Source organism: Letharia lupina, assembly GCF_014066315.1.
Source record: "Letharia lupina isolate WasteWater1 chromosome Unknown contig_13, whole genome shotgun sequence".
Classification (NCBI taxonomy): domain Eukaryota; kingdom Fungi; phylum Ascomycota; class Lecanoromycetes; order Lecanorales; family Parmeliaceae; genus Letharia; species Letharia lupina.
In genome coordinates this window covers 11,128-26,010 of record NW_023502982.1, presented here as the reverse complement: position 1 = coordinate 26,010, position 14,883 = coordinate 11,128, and the positions used below count along the sequence as shown (strand labels likewise).

General features: G+C 34.1%; 3 protein-coding genes across 3 annotated transcripts; 2 read left to right on the top strand and 1 right to left on the bottom strand.

Moving 5' to 3' along the window:
* Nucleotides 1–746: 746 nt before the first annotated feature.
* HO133_001552 (uncharacterized protein) lies at nt 747–2,645 on the bottom strand (the record flags this gene model as incomplete). Its single annotated transcript, XM_037292482.1, has 3 exons — nt 747–2,291; nt 2,358–2,462; nt 2,526–2,645. The coding sequence occupies 3 exons, from the start codon at nt 2,643–2,645 to the stop codon at nt 747–749; spliced, it is 1,770 nt and encodes a 589-aa protein (XP_037151021.1).
* Nucleotides 2,646–3,159: 514 nt separating this feature from the next.
* HO133_001551 (uncharacterized protein) lies at nt 3,160–4,671 on the top strand (the record flags this gene model as incomplete). The annotated part of the gene is made up of 1 exon (XM_037292481.1): nt 3,160–4,671. The coding sequence occupies one exon, from the start codon at nt 3,160–3,162 to the stop codon at nt 4,669–4,671; it is 1,512 nt and encodes a 503-aa protein (XP_037151020.1).
* Nucleotides 4,672–5,062: 391 nt separating this feature from the next.
* HO133_001550 (uncharacterized protein) lies at nt 5,063–6,764 on the top strand (the record flags this gene model as incomplete). The annotated part of the gene is made up of 4 exons (XM_037292480.1): nt 5,063–5,725; nt 5,793–6,388; nt 6,440–6,536; nt 6,588–6,764. 4 exons carry the CDS (start codon nt 5,063–5,065, stop codon nt 6,762–6,764), a joined length of 1,533 nt encoding a protein of 510 aa, XP_037151019.1.
* Between the last annotated feature and the right edge of the window lie 8,119 nt (nt 6,765–14,883).

Here is a 14,883-nt window from a genome sequence, read left to right as displayed (position 1 = left end):
ATTCTTTATATATTTATTAATTATTATAATTATCTCGCTCGATATCTTCTTCTCTAATATCTTACTTATTATTTCGTTTTATAGCTTTATAATAATTTCATTTAGCTTATTATATAATACTTAGCTCTATTTCGATATTACTAATAATATAATAGAGATTTCTTTAATAATAGAGAAGAATATTAGAAATCGACTTAATACGCTAATATAGCTAACTATCGATATATTACTTTCTAGACTAGCTATTTAATACTTAATATATATAATCTTTTTCTTTATAATACTATCTTAATTACTTAAGTTAATAGCTAGTTTATATATTTCATCTAAAACTATTTAAATTTTAGATTTATTATTTACTCTTTCTATAAATATTATCGCCGCCTTAAAGATAGTAGCTACTTTATTTATTAATAATTTCTAATCTTCATCTATTATTTTTAATATAATATTTATCGATAACTTTAATATAAATGCGTGCTTTTTAAAATTATAGTTATTATAGTCTTATTAAGATTAGCTAGTCTTATTCGATATAATTATAGAGATATAAGCGTTTTCTAAAATTAATTGAAGAGATACTAACCTTATTAAGTGCTTTAAATATATATATCTACTTTTTATAGCTCAATAATATAGCATGAGCGTTGTGCGAAAGTTCGAGCTTGTGTTCCAAGGCTAGGGTTCAAGAAGAGGGACGGTAGCGTTTCAAAGAAAGGGAAACTTTTGCCGGCCTTGTAATCAACTCAGACATCAAACCATTCTTCGTGGTAAATTCTCAGGTCAATCTCATCAGGCCGTTTTAAATACTTCACCAGATCCGGAGGCGGATCCGCACCGTCCAGCGGCGACTCTTTACTCGTCCGCCCGTTTCCAAAATACGCGAATCGATTCTGGGTCTCGGATTTGTACGTCCATTCCCAGTCCTCCCATCTAGGATTCCGCCTCACAAAGTTCAAATGCGAGGCGCTGCCGGGCCAGTGTCCATGAATTCGAGCTCCCGGTCGACCACCATTCGCCCACGACCTACATCCTTCCGTCCAGACCGTCCGGGCGAAGAAAGCGTCGCTGTAAGCTACGAAGTCATCGGTCGCGGCTTTCGAAGGGGCGAATGTCTTGACGCGCTGCGATGCGACCTTGCGCAGTAGGACCGCGATATAGGTCGTTTGCGTCTCGATCTGGTTAGGCACTGTGCCACTATAGCCGGTGCCGTTGGGACCTTGGATGAAGACGAGGTTCGGAAAGGAAGGCGTTGCGACTCCCATGTACGTGTAGGGGTCGGGTGTCCACGCGTCTTGGAGGGAACCAGTTCCAGGCACGGTGATGGGGAACGGTGGAAGCATATCGGTGTTCGCCCCGGTGCAGCAGATGACTGCCTCAACCTTGCGTACCACCCCGTCTGTGGTCACGATCCCGTCGGTCCTGAACTCGGCAATTGGCGTACGGATGAAGTTTACATTCGGTTGAGCTAAGGCCTCTAGATAACCGGGTCCAGGAGTGAGTCGCCTGCAGTTGGGCGAAAAGTCTGGCAGTATATGCTCCAGAAGTTCTGGTTTGTCTTTGGTCCGTTCCGCCATTGACGTTTTGAACTCTTCCCTCAACTTTTTGTTTCCCTCGGAATCTCTCAGGATTGTCTCGAATCTCCCGTAAAACTTTCCCTCAAATTTCTTGCGGAATTCAAGATACACTGCTGGGTCTTCGAAAGACCGTAATGTCTCAGGTGAATAGTACAATGGTTCAAGTTTCCTGCCCTCACCCTCCCCAGCAAAAGAACCAGCGATCCAAGTCGGACTCCTGGCATAGTGATCAAGTCGGCTCACTATTTTCTGAAGGTTCGCGACCACTTGGATTCCGCTTGCTCCGTTCCCAATGACCGCGACTGACTTCCCTTGCGGATCGAAGTCAGGATCCCAATTGCTTGCATGACGGAGACGGCCGGAATACGACTCAATGCCAGGATACTCTGGTAGTTTCCAAGCGTTGAAACGGCCAATCGCCGCGATCACTACATCAAAATCTTCGCTGTATGTCCTCGCAGCCGCCACATCTTCCAACATCAATCGCCACTGCGCAGCTTCCTTGGCCCACTCGGCCGCGATGACCTTGGTGTTCACCCGAAGCCGCTCATACACCCCGTACTTACGCGCCACACGCTGCCAGTAGTCTCTGATCTCGTTCCCTTGAGCATACTCCTCCGTCCACCCGATGTTCGGTTCGAACGTTGACTGATAGACATGCGCAGGAATGTCGCATCGTACGCCGGGGTATGAGTTTTCGAGCCAGGTGCCTCCCTACACAGACCAACGAGACTTCAAATCGGCATGATGCTCGATGACGGTCCAGGGGGAGTTACTTACCACATCGGCATTCTTCTCCAGGATCGTGAGCTGGATGCCGGGAACTTTGATGGGGAGCAAAATGCCAGCAGTAATGCCCGAGATGCCTGCACCAATGACGGCAACCTGAAAAGAACGAAGAGTCACTCAGTGCACATGGAAATCCTCCGAACGATTTTGGAAACCCACTTTCAATTTTGGAGACTCGTCTACCGGATGCTCCCCGAGCTCAAATAAAGCATTCAACGACCCATTACGCAGAGACTGCGAGGCACCCTCTGCGGAGTCGACCGTGGCTTTGGCTACCATCTTATTGGCTTGAGTATTGAGATGAAGCTGTGGTATTAGGAGATGCAAAGGGCATCTCGTGATGGCTTAATTCAACTTGCTCGAAACGCCTTGGTAACAAATGGGTTTGTCAATTATATGCGCCAAGGGTCTTTGCCACGGTCTAGATAGGTACCTTTATTTACATTATTATTTTTTTATTGAATCCTGATCTGAGATTATTCACCCCACCTATTCTCGCATCATGCATGGAGTTGGGTTGCAACTTCACCCCGCGATGGCGCAATCGCGACGCTTAATGATGAAAGGCTGGATGCACGTCATATTGCATAGGGAAAACATGAACCTGGCTTTGACAATCAACAATTCAATCATGTTATTGTCCAGCCTAAATTCGGCTTTGGCTCCGCGATGCTACTACTCCTGCTACTCTATGACCTATCGAGCTGAGATGTCATGTGCGCTTCTCGACCGAAACCATACCCTCTCCAGTGTGTAGAGTACACGAATCGCTTGACCTGCAAACCTTGCCATCATGGGAGAATCAAAGAAACAATGGATCCTCAACGCCTTCGCCATGCAGGCACCAGGCCATTTGAACCCGGGGCTGTTCAAGTACCCTAAAGACCAAGGCCGCAAGTACAAAGACATCCAGCACTGGATCGCCCTGGCCAAGGAACTCGAGCAAGCCAAATTCCACGCAATCTTCTTCGCCGATGTCCTCGGCGGCTACGACGTCTACAAAGGTCCTGCCAACCTCGACCCCACCATCCCCGCCGCCGCCCAATTCCCCATTAATGACCCTTTGTACACCATCCCAGCAATGGCAGCATCGACCAACAGCATCGGCTTCGGCGTCACCGCTTCAACAACCTACGACGCTCCCTACGCCCTCGCGCGAAGGTTCTCAACCGTCGATCACCTCAGCAATGGCCGCGTCGCCTGGAACATCGTGACCTCCTACCTCGACTCCGCGGCCCGGAACTTCGCGCTGAAGACCCAAATCGAACACGACGAGCGCTATCGCATCGCGCACGAATACCTCCACGTCACCTACAAGCTCTGGGAAGGGTCCTGGCGCGACGACGCTGTGCTCCCTCCACCTTCACCTGCCGAAGGAGAAGACCCGCAGGGCAACAACAACGCATACGCCGACCCCAAAGCCGTGAGACAGGTCAATCACCAGGGGGAATACTTCACGGTGCCGGGCCCGCATCTATGCGAGCCCTCGCCCCAGCGCACGCCTTTCCTCTTTCAAGCGGGCACGTCCACCGCGGGCCGCAAATTCGCCGCCACGCACGCCGAAGCCATCTTCCTGAACGGGCATACCCCGGAACTGGTCCGTCCCTCCGTCGACGGCATCCGTGAGGAAGCGTCCCGGCTGGGACGCGACCCGCAGGACATCAAGATCGTCGCGGGCCTGCTGGTCATCGTCGCCGAGAGCGACGAGGCGGCGCGGAAGAAGTACGAGGAGCTCGCGTCGTACGGGGATCGGGAGGGCGCGCTGGCTTTGTTCGGGGGCTGGTCGGGCTACGATCTCAGCAAGTATTCGGACGAGGAGGATTTCAGGTTCAGCAAGGAGGCGCCGCCGGCCGTGAGAAGTATGGTGAACCATTGGGCCTCGACGTCGCCGGAGGGGCTGACGTGGAACAAGAAGACCATTGCCGAGTGGCTCGTCTTGGGCGGCAATGGCGCCAAGGTGATAGGCGACCCGACGACGGTGGCGGATGAGTTGGAACGGTGGATCGAGGTTGCGGATGTGGATGGGTTCAATTTGAGCTACGCGAGCATTCCGGAAACATTCCAGGATATCATTACCCTGTTGATTCCAGAGTTGAGACGGAGGAGCGTCTTCTGGGAGGACTACGCCGTGCCGGGGGGGACTTTGAGGGAGAACTATTTCGCCAGGCCCGGAGGGAATCGGTTGGCGGACAATCATCCCGGGGCGCAGTATTTCTGGAAGGCTGGGGAGCTGGAGCCTGCGTATGCGATCAGAGCAAGAAGCGAAAAAGAAAGCAATGATGATAAGAATGATGTCGCCGTGTAGCTAGCCGGTTAAAATGGCCGTTTCAGATTGGCATCGTGAGCGAATTATGCGTAGATTGTGTCTTGATTGCATCTCATTTGTTATCTGAGCCCTCACGCAACAAGGCTTGTGTTTCTCGTGCTGAGTAGCGCACTAAAGCATGCAATCCTAGGGCCAATGGTGCAATACCATCCCCAAGGTTCCGGAGCCAATTGTAAAACGTCTATAAACTACCGACAACGATCGTGCGTTAGCTAGGCCCTGTAGTGTCTTTACCACCTTTTCCAGCATTTATGATATATAATGATCAGGCTATTGGCTCTCTTGAACCACGGATGTCTCCATCTTCCATCTTGTTGGATTTCTTTCTCTACGAGCTCCATTGCCAGACACTTTCTCTGGCTATAGAAAGATGACCGAAATCTTGAGCGATCCCAAGGCGGATCCTGCGTGTGAAGACGAGGAAAAGACGTCTAATACGGCGACGCTGAAAGGTGAACAGCCTTCCCGCCAATCAAAGCTATCGTTCTCCAGCGGTCGAAACTTACACACTTGTGCAGTCAAGTGGTACCGCTCAACCCTCTACAACGCGTTAATACTCGGCGTTTGCAACTTCCTCGCGCCCGGAATATGGGGAGGTAAAACTCCATCGCCGGAAGGAGAAACATCTCGCGGGCTACGGGCTGACCAAGGTGTGATTTCTGCAGCGATGAACTCGCTCGGCGCCGCCGGGGAGGAGAAACCGTACCTGGTCAACGGCGCGAACGCCCTCACGTTCTGCCTCATGGTCGTCTCGTGCAGCTTCAGCAGCGTCATCGTCCGCCTCGTCGGCATCAAGTGGGCCCTCATCTTCGGAACCATGGGCTATGCCCCGTACGCGGCTGGCCTGTACACGAACAATCGCTTCGGGACCGAGTGGTTCGTCCTCTTTGGCGCGGCGCTGTGCGGCATTTCGGCGGGCGTTTTCTGGACGGCCGAGGCGGCCATTGCGCTCTCTTATCCTGAGCCGAACAACCAAGGCCGCTTCTTGGGACTCTGGTTGAGTTTCCGTGTTGGCGGCCAGATCTTGGGTGGTGTGAGTTGCTCTGATGGGGATTTTTTTTCCTGGGATGTTGAAAAAGCTGACAGTGCGTTGTTGTCAGGCGATCAATCTTGGTGTCAATGCAAAGAACAATCAGGCGGGGAAGGTCTCGTACAAAGTATATCTGGCCTTCATCGCTTTACAAGCACTCGGTCCGTTCGTGGGTCTGCTTGTGAACAAGCCATCCCGAGTCCAGCGCAAAGACGGTGTGCGAGTAGATATGAGCATCACGAACGGGAGTTTAAGAGAATTGCAGCTTACAGCGAAACTCTTTTTCAGCAAGGAGTTCCTTTTCATCGTTCCCCTGATTGGCCAAGGTGTCTACACGGAAGCCGTCATGTTTACATACGAGTCGCTTTGGTTCAGCGTTCGTGCTCGAGCATTAGGCTCATTTCTCTCCGGTATCGTGGCTGTCGTTGCTGGCAATCTTCTTGGAGCATTTCTTGACGCCAGAAAAATCACGCTCAAGACCCGTGCCAGAAGCTCGTTCGTCACCGTGCTGGGACTGCAGGGTGCCTGGTGGATCTGGGCTACCGTTTTGGTCACTGACTTTCATAGAACCAAGCCCACGTACGACTGGGTCGACCCGGGCTTTGGGAGGGCATTCGCGCTCTTTTTGCTATGGGTGGTAGGGTTTCAGCTTAATTACTTGTATCTGTGAGTATCAGCGGTGTTAGTGGTGTGAGAAGTGTGACTGACGGTGATAAGATACTTTGTGGTCGGTCACATCGCGAAGTCGCCGGCAGAGATTGTCCGCATTGCAGGATTGCTGAGGGGAACCGAGTCAGGCTGGCAAGCAATTAGTGTAAGTTATGAGCTCATACGCCTTGCCAAATAGAGATGCTGACAGTCGTAGTACGGCGTTAACAGCGTGGCTATCATGGCATCTGTTGGTGGAGTGTACCTGAATTTCGGTCTTTGGGCTGTGTCTTTGATACCTGCCTGGCTTGTAGTGGGCAAGATTGGAGTGTCGAAGGACGAGGGAGAGATTGAGAACAAAGGGGTGGATAGTGCCTCACCAGTCGATTCTTGAGCCGCGGTAAAAGCATAAAGGATTTCGTATAGTCGGATGAAGGTGGTCACTCGGTATAGCACAGTCCGTGGACCATCCTGTTGCCTTTTTGATATGTGACTGTTGGAATTTATCAGAGGAGGATTGATATTTTATTAAATATGGAGTGGTGTGTAGGCTACGTCAATTCCAACAGCTCGTCTCGCCGCGCTCGCTTCGAAAACCCATGGCATATCGAAATGCCACATTTTGCTTCTGATTTGCGCAAGAAAAGTTGAGGTGTTCTGGCTTCTTTTCTTTAACGCTCGAGCTCTGGCTACGATTCTTACCTTACGTAACTTCTTTTACGTCAAATTTCGTTAAAAGACGTAATAGTTATATCGAATTAACTAATAATAAAAACTTTATCTTATAATCTAAAAAGGCGTCTAATACTCGTTTAAAATCGTATCTTATATATAATATAGTCTTATAATATTATAATATCGTATAGTCTATAACGCTAGTCGTTATTATTAATAAGCTCGCTAACGCTAATTAGAGAACTCGAAGAAACGCTCTATTAAAATAATAGCTATATAGATATATAAAGCGTATTTCTTTTAATATATCTCTAGAATTAATTAATTATAAATAGAAGATATCTTATATAAACGCTCTATTAGAATAAAAGATATATAATTTAATATATTCTTAGAATTAATTAATTATATATAGAAAATAACTTATATAAACGCTTTATTAAAATAGATATATAGAGTATATTTCGTTTCTAGAAGAACTAGTTAACTATATATAGAAAATATCTTTATATAATAGAAGATTATCTTCTAAAATAAAGATAAACGCTTAGAATAACTACTTATACTATATTATTATTAATTAAATAAATAATATTCTTTTATTTATTCTTTATCTTTCTTCTTTATTAATAACTTCTTTATATACTTTCTAAGATTAATTATTAATTACGTAATAGTTTTCTAAGCTAAATATATTTAAAACTCTTATAAAGAAATTTAGTCGAGTTATATAATTACGATTAAATTCTATTTTTAAAGTCTATTAAACTTCGTAGCGTTTATAAGACTCTTATATTAATATTAGAATTAGTATAGATACGATATTATAAGTAAGATAGAACGAGAATAATAAGACTATCGAACTATATATGTGAATAGAAGATATGATATAATAGAGGATGTCTTCGCTAAGGCCCGCTAGTTATAGGGCTAAGAGTTAAGTAGAGTACGCTTATAATAGTACTTCTCTCTCTTAAAGAGCTATAGTCTCTATAATTAATAGATCGAAGATATAGATTTATTACTCGCCTTATATCTTTAAGTATCTATAATTCTTCGAAAGAATTATCGCTCGCTAAAATTTATAAAAATAAAGACTTTTAATATATACTGTGCTAGATTAAATTAATATCTTTTTTTAACGGCGACGACGATAGCGATATCGCGTCTCGAAGATTTCGCTAGCGCGTCGTTAATAGCACTTTATCGTAGCGTTAAAGAACTTTTAATTTAATAAAAATCTATAAAGAATTAAATAAATAATAATTAAAAAAGAATTTATTATATAATAATTATCTAATATAATAAAGAAGAAATTAATAAAATAATATAATCTAATTAGTCGATATCTCTTAAATCGAATCAAGTCGTAAACGCTAAAACTTTAAATTAATATTAGATAATCTCGATATAAGTTTCTCTATAAAACGTTATATAGTTAATATCGATTAAGACTATTAATGACGATAGTAAGATTTATAGATAATATACTATAGCTTCGAAAGTCGTTTAGATATATAATAATATAGAGAGTCTAATTAATAGATCTAATATAAGATAATTATTTAGCAATATAAGTCTAAGAAATTAATTTACGAATATAAAAAAATAAGATCTTTCTAAAGATATTAGATAATTTTAATTCGTTTAAAAATATAATATTCGAGAATTTGCTAATATTTATACTAATTTCGACTATATTTATAGAACTATTATATTCTTAACTATATCTACTATATTTTTATAATTATATCGTTTATAGATCTAATATATTTATATAGTCTATCGTTTATAGATCTAATACGTCTAGTCTATCGCCTATATTTCTCTAGATTAGAATAAGAAATAATAGTATATTTACTACGCGGTTTGCTTATATCTTCGAGTCTTACCTTAATATACTATTTAATAAATACTTTTACTTTCTTATCTATTAGTTATTCGATATATATTAGATTACGATATTTTAATATAATAAGATATTTCTTTAGATCTAATAATATTTACTTTCTTTTATATATAGTATATTCGTTTAGAAGACGAAGATTTACTCTATTTCTTAAGTCGATTATAAGATCTAACTAAATAATATTAATCTAATATTCTTTATCGCTATACTTTTATATATACGCGGTATATTTTATAAACTCTATATAATACTCGAAAAATAACTAACTATTATATCTTCTAAAGATTAAATAATTATAAATATTTCTTTATTAAATAATATCTAATAAAATCTTATAAAGATCGCGTAGTTAATTTAGAAGATCGTCGACTAAGAGATAAGAATTTTTTATAATCGTTTAATATTTAGATATCGTATACTCGATAGTCTTTTCTTTAAGATATAATATAACGTAATTTATCTAAAAAGCGTAGATAAAATAATAATCTTTATTAAGACTAATTTTATTTATAATTCTTATTTTTTAATTCTTAAATTTAGATTTATCGATATTATTAAAGATAGATAAATTCGATAGTCTCGAATTAAGTAGCTATCTAACTAACTATAGCGAGATTAATCGATATCGATGTCGATATATTCTTAGTACTTCGAAATCTCGTAATATAAATGAAGATAGAAACGAAGATAAAAAGGCAGAGATGCTAGTCGAGTTTTAGCTTTATATCTTCTTCGAATAACTTAATATTTTATAATATTACTAATAAAGATTCTTAGTAGATAGAGAGCGCTATACGCGTAGTATACGAAGTTATAGCGAATTTAAAGGCGAATATCTTATATATAGGTTTTCGTATATAAGATAATATATAGAATAAGACTAATTATAATATATAGAAGATCGTAATCTAGAGAAAGAGAAAGCGTTCTTATAACGACGATATAAAAAACGATATCTTAGTATTAATATAGGTGAATTTAAGAAATTTATAATATATTAAATATAGATAAAAACGGAGCGAAGAAGATAGGCGTAAAAATAGCGATTTTGACTAGACTTCTTCGTTGAGAGATTATAAATATCGAATAGTATCTTTATCGAGTAGATTAAGAGATCTCTAAGACTTCGATACTATAAAAGTATATACGAGTTAAGAAAGATAATAGATCTCTATATTAAGAGTCGAAATTTGACTATAACGCTCGAAATAGTATTTCTTTCATTTCTTAATCGATTAAGTCGTTATAAAGACTATAAATACTCTAAATAATATTCTTTCGAATAATAGAAAGTTCGCTAAAGATCTCTTAGTTAATAATAGACTTTTTATAAGAAACGAAGCGGAGAAGAATTTCTTATATTCGATATAGAGGACTCGTTTTTTAATAGATTAAGCTATTGTTAATAATATAGACTATCTAATATAGATTCTTTCGAATAATATAGATATCTTAATAGTAAGACTTCTATATAATAGAAATACTTAGCGTTTTCTTTATTAGACTCGATTACTTACTTCGAGTAGAAAGTAAAAAACTCGTTAATTTTCTTCGTCGAGAGAGAAAGTATAAAGAAGTCTTATTATAATATTAGAATTAATATAAATATAATATTAATATAAATAAGATAGAACGAGAATAATAAGACTATCGAATTATATATATAAGAAGAAGATATAATATAATAGAAGATATCTTCGCTAAGACTCGCTAGTTATAGAGCTAAGAGCTAAGTAGAGTACGCTCGTAATAATTAAAGACGTTATTAAATCTAATTCGATCTTCTCTATAATAATCTCGAAACGAGCTTTCTATTATAAATAAAGAAGTTCTTTTTATCGAGTTTAAAGCTTAGCGTATCGTCTATACTAATACTAATATTAATATTAATATCGATTTTAAGAATCGTTAAGATTAAATCTATTTAGAGAAGAAGAGATAATATATCTTATATATTAGAAAGTAGAAACTATTCGCTATTAGCTATTTTATTATTATTAAGATTTAAAATATACGTATAAGTAAGTTAAAATCTATTATTAAAAACGTTATAATTAAGAAGGTTTAAGATTATTATACTTATACTTAAGAATTAAATAATTAAGTAAGTAAATATCGAGATTAATATAAGAAAAGATACTTATAAGAATTAGTATATTAGTATATATAATAGAATAAGATAGAGTTAAACTAGAAAATCTTAAATTTATATATATAGTTAATTATTAATTTATTAGATCTACGCTTTTTAATTAAATATTACGAATAAATAAATTAACGTTTATAACTATTAAAAAAATAGATATATATTATTAATATATAGAAAAAGTTTTTTATTTTCTATTAACTTTTTAAGATTTTTTTTTTAAATTATAAAACGAATTATAGACTTTTAGATAAAAAAGAAATTTCTAAATTTAGTCTTATAATTATTAAAGCGTAAGGAATTTAAATATCGCTTATTAAAGTTCGCTCGATAGCCGAATAGCCTTAATTAAAAAATAGATATATATTATTTAATTTTAGAATAACTTTTTTATTTTCTATTAAAATTATAGAATTTTTTATTTTAATTATAGAGTATAATATAAGCTTTTAAATAAAAAAGAGATTATTAAATTTAATCTTATAGATATTTAAAGATAAGGAATTTAGATATCGCTTATTAAAGATCGCTTATTAAAATTTACTCGATAGCTCTAATTAAAAAAAAAAAATTATGAATTTAATTTATAAATCTTTTTTTATATAAAAGAATAAGATAGAGCTAAGCTTAAAAATCTTAAATTTATATATATAGTTAATTATTAATTTAGAATTATTACGCTCTTTAGTTAGATCGACTAACTTATCGCGAATAAATAAATTAGCGTTTATAATTATTAAAAATCTCTTTTTCTACTTTTAACCTTTTAATAACTTTACTATTTTCTATTAAAATTTTAATTTTTTTTTTAAATTATAGTTCGAAATATACGCTTTTTAATAATTAAAAAATTTCGAAATTCGATCTTATAATTATTAAAGCGTAAGAAATTCAAATATCGCTTATTAAAGTCGCTTATTAAAGTTCGCTCGATAGCTCTAATTAAAAAATAGATATATATTATTTAATTTTAGAATAACTTTTTTATTTTCTATTAAAATTTTAAAATTTTTTATTTATATTATAGAACGTAATATAGACTTTTAGATAAAAAAAGAATTTCTAAATTTAATCTTATAGATATTTAAAAGCGAGGAATTCAGATATCGCTTATTAAAGATCGCTTATTAAAATTTACTCGATAGCCTTAATTAAAAAAAAAAATTATGAATTTAATTTATAAATCTTTACTCGTATAAAAGAATAAGATAAAACTAAGTTAAAAAATCTTAAATTTATATATATAGTTAATTATAAATTCGAGGTTATTATTTCTTTTAATTAGATTATCTAAGTTAGCTCGTAAATTCTCTTAAGCTCTCTTATTAAAAATTTAGATATATATTATTTAAATTTAAAATAACTTTTTTATTTTCTATTAAAATTTTAATTTTTTTTTTAATTATAGAGCGTAATTTACGCGTCTTAAAGATTAAAGAATTTTAGAATTTAATCTTATAATTATTATAAGATAAGAATCTTAATTATTACTTATTAAAGATCGCTTATTAAAGATTATTTATTAAAATTACTCGATAAGTCTAATTAAAAAAAATAGTTATAAATTTAATTTATAAGTCTTTACTCGTTATATATATAAAGCTTAGTTTTCTAAGCTAGAAGCTTATCTTATTAAGCTTTTTAAAATAGCTAGAGATTATAATTACTAGTTAAAAATATATAATATATTTTATAAGATATTTTATATTAAGTAATATTATATCGTATTTAAGTATAATATAAATAGAGTATAAATATTATATTATTTTTCTAATATAAGTTCGATATCTTAATTAGTATATATAATAGAATAAGATAAGACTAAATTAGAAAATCTTGAATTTATATATATAGTTAATTATTAATTCGTTAGATCTACGCTTTTTAATTAGATATCGTAGATAAATAAATTAACATTCGTAATTATTAAAAAATAGATATATATTATTAATATATAGAAAAACTTTTTTATTTTCTATTAACTTTTTAAGATTTTTAATTTTTAATTTTAGAACGCAGTCTGGACTTTTCCAATTTTTAAGAATTTTGAAATTTAATTTTATAATTATTAAAGCGTAAGGAATTCAAATATCTCTTATTAGAGTTCGCTCGATAGTCGAATAGCTCTAATTAAAAAAAAATAGATATACATTATTTAATTTTAGAATAACTTTTTTATTTTCTATTAAAATTATAGAGTATAATGTGGGCTTTTAGATAAAAAAAGAATTATTAAATTTAGTCTTATAGATATTTAAAGATAAGAAATTCAGATATCGCTTATTAAAGATCGCTTATTAAAATTTACTCGATAGTCTCGATTAAAAAAAAATGATTATGAATTTAATTTATAGATCTTTACTCGTAATATATACTATAATATAATATATCTATAATATTATATTATAAAATAGTATATATATAAGATATCTCGATTAAGATTTCTATATTTAAAAGTATAAGTAGCTATTCTAGTTATTATTTTAATTAACTATAGCTATTACTATTATAACTATTATTATTATAATTATTATTATTATAATTATTATTATTATAACTATTATTAAAATATAGCTCTCGCGTATTTTAGCTATTATATTTTTTAATTATTTAATTTTATATTATATTTAGAATCTAGTCTCGAAGAGATTTTAAAGAATTAATTTATTTATTCTATATATTATATATTTAATATTTTAATAGCTATTACTATTATAACTATTATTATCTATTATTTAAATAATTTATTATTATATAATAATTATAATAATAATAATTATAATAGTAATAATTATAATAATAATAATAATAATAATAATAGTTATAATAGTAATAATTATAATAATAATAGTTATAATAATAATAGTTATTCTATATCTATAAATCTAATTATAATTTAAATTTTCTCTATAAAATTTTTAAAATCTAACTTAATTTCTATTATTTAAATTATTTTATATTATCTAAATATTTTATATATTATAATTATTAATATAAATATTTAATAGTAGATAAAATATAGATTTAAAGATCTTTAAAATCGAATTTAAGATTTATCTTTATTAAAAAAAATAAGATTATTATAACGCGATATTTTCGTTTATATATACTAGAATTTAGCGTTATATATTCGTTTATATATATCGAAATTTAATATTATATATTTATTTATATACGCTAGAATTTAGCGTTATATATTTATTTATATATATTAGAATTTAGCGTTATATATTTATTTATATATATCGAAATTTAACGTTATATATTTATTTATATACGCTAGAATTTAACGTTATATATTCGTTTATATACGTTAAAATTTAACGTTATATATTCATTTATATACGCTAGAATTTAACGTTATATATTTATTTATATACGCTAGAATTTAGCGTTATATATTTATTTATATATATCGAAATTTAGCGTTATATATTTATTTATATACGCTAAAATTTAACGTTATATATTTATTTATATACGCTAGAATTTAGCGTTATATATTCGTTTATATATATTAGAATTTAACGTTATATATTCGTTTATATATATCGAAATTTAATATTATATATTCATTTATATACGTCGAAATTTAGCGTTATATATTTATTTATATACGCTAGAATTTAACGTTATATATTTATTTATATACGCTAGAATTTAGCGTTATATATTTATTTATATACGCTAGAATTTAGCGTTATATATTCGTTTATATACGCTAGAATTTAGCGTTATATATTCGTTTATATATATCGAAATTTAGCGTTATATATTCGTTTA